This window comes from Lipotes vexillifer, unplaced genomic scaffold (assembly GCF_000442215.2).
Source record: "Lipotes vexillifer unplaced genomic scaffold, Lipotes_vexillifer_v1.1 scaffold892, whole genome shotgun sequence".
Classification (NCBI taxonomy): Eukaryota; Metazoa; Chordata; class Mammalia; order Artiodactyla; family Lipotidae; genus Lipotes; species Lipotes vexillifer.
In genome coordinates, this window is record NW_006786445.1 from 819,461 (window position 1) to 824,460 (window position 5,000).

At 52.9% G+C, this 5,000-nt stretch overlaps 1 protein-coding gene across 2 annotated transcripts; it reads right to left on the reverse strand.

Annotated features, from left to right (window-relative positions):
• Positions 1-1,219: 1,219 nt before the first annotated feature.
• Positions 1,220-4,665, reverse strand: LOC103084522 (serum amyloid A-2 protein). 2 transcript variants are annotated; one of them, XM_007458792.1, is made up of 4 exons: positions 4,422-4,665; positions 3,929-4,020; positions 1,891-2,029; positions 1,220-1,502 (listed from the first exon to the last, which is right to left on the reverse strand). In XM_007458792.1, exons 2-4 carry the CDS (start codon positions 4,014-4,016, stop codon positions 1,340-1,342), a joined length of 390 nt encoding a protein of 129 aa, XP_007458854.1. In that variant the 5' UTR covers positions 4,017-4,020; positions 4,422-4,665; the 3' UTR covers positions 1,220-1,339. The 2 variants fall into 2 exon arrangements, with proteins under 2 accessions (XP_007458854.1, XP_007458855.1); XM_007458793.1 differs by lacking the exon at positions 4,422-4,665 and having other exon boundaries at positions 1,340-1,493; positions 3,929-4,016.
• Positions 4,666-5,000: the final 335 nt, after the last annotated feature.

A 5,000-nucleotide genomic window follows, 5' to 3' on the forward strand; every position in this document is an offset into this window, starting at 1 on the left:
TGATGCGTGGGCTTCTCATTGCGGTGGCTTCTCTTGTTGCGGAGCACGGGCTCTAGGCGCTCGGGCTTCAGTAGTTGTGGCGTGTGGGCTCGGTAGTTGTGGTGCACGGGCTTAGCTGCTCCGCGGCATGTGGGATCTTCGCGGACCAGGGCTCGAACCCGTGTCCCCTGCATTGGCAGGTGGATTCTTAACCACTGTGCCACCACAGAAGCCCCTATTCACCACTCTTTACAGTGTTAGACCATTTTGCTTCTTGGAATCGGTAATCTGAAAAAACCACACACCGAAACCAAAGTTTTTATCCAAGGAAAAAGGTTATTGGTGCATCTAGGAATTTGTGATTTATGGAGTCACTCATAATTCCTGTGCTCTAACAGGCCCAAACCCCTTTTATTAGACACTGTTTTCCTGAATAAGAAGTAACATGCGGGGACTTCCGTGGCAGTCCAGTGGTTTAGACTTGGAGCTCTCACTGCCGTGGGCCTGGGTTCAATCCCTGGGGGGAGAACTAAGATCCCACAAGCCGTGCGGCATGACTGGAAAAAAAGTAACATGCTGCTGGCTCTCCTCTGTTGGGAAGCGTCCAGGGACGGAAAATGACTTCCTCTCAAGGACCTGATACATATCCAATGCAATAGAAAACTTCCTGATACTGCACCTTGATGTTGTCCCTATGCCTCCGTTTCTGGACATGTTTATTCCTGGACACTTGCATAAGGCGAGGAAAATAGAGTGAAGGGAAACAGCGTTGGAGGCACTTCTGGATGGCACAGACAGAAATTGGTTCATAGATGGATTTGTAGCTGCTGCTGAGAAATGAACAGAAGATCAAGGTGCAGTTGCTGGAGCAGGATTCCACGATCCAGTCCTCCCGAGGCGGTGTCCCCTGCCCGCACACAGACACCACTGAGGACGAACTAAGGGGACTAGACCCCAGGGCAGAGAAGCTGACAGGACACAACTGCCAGGGAGTGAAGAGGCCTGAATACAGAAGGGCCTAGAAAGAGCACCACTGTAACCAGAGGGGCCTGGAGGGGAGCGGGTCTGATTAGGGGAAGGGGTGGAGCAGGGTGTCTGCCCTGTATGATGCTGAGAGTGTGGCCCCGACACCCAAGACACAGGCACAGACTCGGCCATCACGTGGGTGTCCAGCCATCACCCCTTGGGAACAAACAGGCTGTCCTTATATCAAAGAATAACACACGGTTTTCAACATTCAATCTCTTAAGCATTTATTAGATCTGCTGGCTTCTGTGGACAGAGAACTCACTAGCTCAGCATCCCTGCCCTTGGGGGCTCACAGCCCCATTGTCGTCTCCTGAGCAGAGTGAGAGGCAGCTCAATACTTGTCGGGCAGGCCAGCAGGTCTGAAGTGGTTGGGGTCTTTGCCGCTCCGGCCCCATTCATTGGCAGCCTGGTCGGCCCTCGAGTCCTCCAGTCCGTGGCCACTGTCTCCATGCTGAAAAAAGTCTGTGACTCTCGGAATAGTCTCTCTGGCATCGCTGGAATGGAGGAGGGCAGGTAGGGGATTAGTGCAGGGCTGACGAGCAACAGCCCACCCTCCCCATCTCTCCTCTTTCCAAGGAATCAAGGACTCTGACAGGAGCTAGGAAAGAGGGGAAGAAGCCTGAGGCTGCCCGGGCTCAGCCCACCTCAGCCCTGCGGGTCCCCTTATGCTGGGTGAACGGCACCCATGGGGGCGGCGTGGGAATCGTCTGTGCCACCAGCCTTGCTCTGCTCTTCAGCCACTCAGACCCCACACAGGACAGAGGGTGAGGGTGGGTAAGAGGAGGAGCGGCCACAGCCCTACAGGAAGTTCTCCAGGGCTTGGCCCCTCCCGGCTGTCCGAGGCTCTCACACCCATCGCTGCATCCTCAGGGCCCCTGGTACCTGATCACTTTGGCAGCCCAGGCGCCCCCAGGTCCCCTTTGGGCAGCGTCATAGTTGCCCCGGGCGTGGAAGTACTTATCGGAATTTTTGAAATTGGCTTCTCTCATGTCAGAGTAGGCTCTCCACATGTCTTTAGCCCCTGGCAGGAAAGCACATAGAGAAAGGATTATCAGGTGGACAGAAAACTGTGACACACCTTAGGGAAGAATCAAGGAATGAAAAATCTTCCACTGCCTCAGTTTCATCTTGTGGCTACAGCACCATGAGTGCCATAGATTGAGAAGAGCATTTTTTGTGCCTACTTTCCTGCTCCTGGTAACTCGAATGAGAGTCGTTATGGGGGGAGGGGCACAGCTGTGTTGGACCTGGTTGTCGGGCCCCTATGATGCTGTCTCTGGACTGCATCTCTCTTAGGGCTCTATGTGATATGTTTAAAGGAGAGAAGGGAGCTATCTTTATAGGGCAGGATTCCTCGGCTTCATACTATTGAAATTTTAAGCCAGATAATTCTTTGTTGTTCAGGGCTGTCCTGGGTATTGTAACACGTTTAACAGCATCCCTCACTTCTACCCACTAACGGGCAACCTATTCCCCAAGTGTGACAACTAGAAATCTTTCCAAACATTGCCAAATATCTCCAGGACACGAAATTGTCCTTGGCCCCGAGCCACTGTTCTAAAAGGAAGCTGCATAGGATAAGATCCAGGGGACTTGGGTGAGTGAGGAGGTGACATGGGGGACAGATTCTGAGAAAGGGGCAGACATGGAGCACCTGTGCCCTGACGCCTAAGAAATGTATCCCTGCTGCGCGAATGCGCTAGATGTGCCTTGATTCCCCTGCCGTTAGGCACGTAAATGGCATCCTGAGAACTTTCTAGTGGACGGTATTGATGATGTGGGCTGCCTGAGGAAGCAAGCCCTCGAGCAGTGGGTCTTTTCCTCAGCCTGGTTACACTTCCCAATCAGCTGGGGAGATACTGAAAGTCCCATGAGACTTACCTCACAGCCCAGGCCAATTACCTCACACTCCCTGGGGTGGGTCTCAGGCATCAATAGTTTTCATTGCTCCCCAGGTGAATCCAACATGCAGCTGAGATTGATAAGCCCCCAGCTTGAGGAAGTGGTACTGGGACAAGTCTGCCCAGCAAGAGCTTTGGCCTCATGCCCAGCTGGGTTCAAACTTCTGTCCTGCCACCTGCTGACTGGCACTTAGTCCCTGGGCAACGGACTCGGCTGCTCTAAGCCTCGGTTTTCTCCCCTTCAGATGGGGGAAGATGCCTCCCTCATGGAGGTATTCTGCAGGTAAGTAGGTGACCACCTGTCCCGGCCTAACCAGAACTGCCCCTGTTTTCCTGGAACTGCCCCAGTTAGCGTTGAAAGTGTCCTGGAAAAGTCCTCAGACCTGGGCAAAGCAAGAGAGTTGGTCACCCTGAAGTGCATGTAAGGGCCGAGTTCCTACTGGAAGCTTGAGATATGTTGTTAGGTTCCCCGTGGTCGCACACGGTTTTTTTGGTCAGTTAAAAGGCTATAAAAGGGTAGGAAACAGACTAAACCAGGGACAGTGTCACTGAGTACAGGAAGCCGGAGCAAGAGCTAAGCTGAAGGTCGCTGGATTATCCAATTAGGAAATGGAAGGTAAGAAGGAAGAGAAGAAGAGAGGAAGGAAGGAAGGAAGCGGGAAAGGGAGGGAGGGAGGGAGAAATGAGTGGAGGCAGCGGAGAAGAGAAGGGAAATAGATGGATAGCTTTCATCCTACGTCATGCAATTGGTCTGAGGGAAATGCTGTACCATTTCAAGACTCACTTTATGTCTTCCATTCAAACTTCCATTTCAGCTGGGAATGATGGCTGTTCTTTCTCTAGTGACTGATTGACATAAATCCTGTGGTTTTCAATCTGTCTGAGAAAAACCTCCCCAAACACCTGGCACATTCTACCACATAGGGCAGCGCCGCCTAAGACAGTAGCTCCAACCCTTAAGAGTGCTCATGGTGAATCCCAGAGGCCCAGGGGTGTCGTCATCCCTCCACCAGCCTTACCTTCATAAGCCTCACCAAGGAAGGAAAACCATCGGCTGTGGACTCCCAGCACCAAGGAGCAGAGAATGAGGCCTGTGAAAAGCTTCATTGTGCTGGAATGAAAGGAGAGGGTCAGGGAGACACGGACAAGCCTTGTACACCCACTTTGGGATGTGTATGTCGAGGAGAGCCCGGCTGTTCTTTCCACTTGTTCTCATTAGACTCTCAGCGGTCCGCCTAGGGAATATTGCAGTAGGACCTCACTCGGAGCCACTAGCCCTCAGCTCTGAACCCACCAACCCTGAACCCAAGCCTAAGAGGTCGCCAAGGTGTCTATGGTGGGAGAAGAGGGCAGCTGGGACCTAGCCGTGTCTCGCGAAAGCAGCCTGGAATTAATCAAAAAGCATTTCCCATGCGCCACGCTGCCAGCACTGACCTCATCCAGGACAAATACAAAACAGAAGAATTGAAGTAAGTGTTTTCAAAGAAATCAGTCCTTGGAGAAGTTTCTCACCTGAACCCGGTGGAGCAGACCTGCTGGGGACACGTGGCTGTATTTATACTGAGCCATCCCTGCTGGGGTCATGGGGTGAGAAGGAAAGCTGGACTGGTGCCTGAGGGAGAGTCCCTGCAGGTCATTTCTCCTACAAAACTGCAAAGGGTAACTTACGGGAGACCAGTGGCTGTCCTCATCCACAGGTCACATTCCTCATTGTGCAACCCTGAGAAAATAGGGAGGCCTGTTCTCCCTGGTGGCCGCTGTCAGGGGTGGAGGGGCTGAGCAGAAGAGGAGAGAGGGTGTGGAGCTCCAGGAAGGAGGCCCCCAGGCTGCTGGCAGGTGTGTGGTTAGAGGACACTCCTCCAGCCTGGACCTTGCTTTCCTGGTCGTTTCCTCAGGATGGTCCCTTCTGGACCACACAGCAGCTGTGTCAGAAATTAAATCCTTTGAACTCATGTGTAAAGCCCTTGAGCTTCAAAATTGACAGGCCACCCCACCAATGTCGTGGGTTCCCCGAGGACTTTCCACCACTCTGTGTACCTGTGCTGAGCTCTCAGCTCCAGGGCAGAGAAAGCCCTCTCAGCCTCTCAGCCA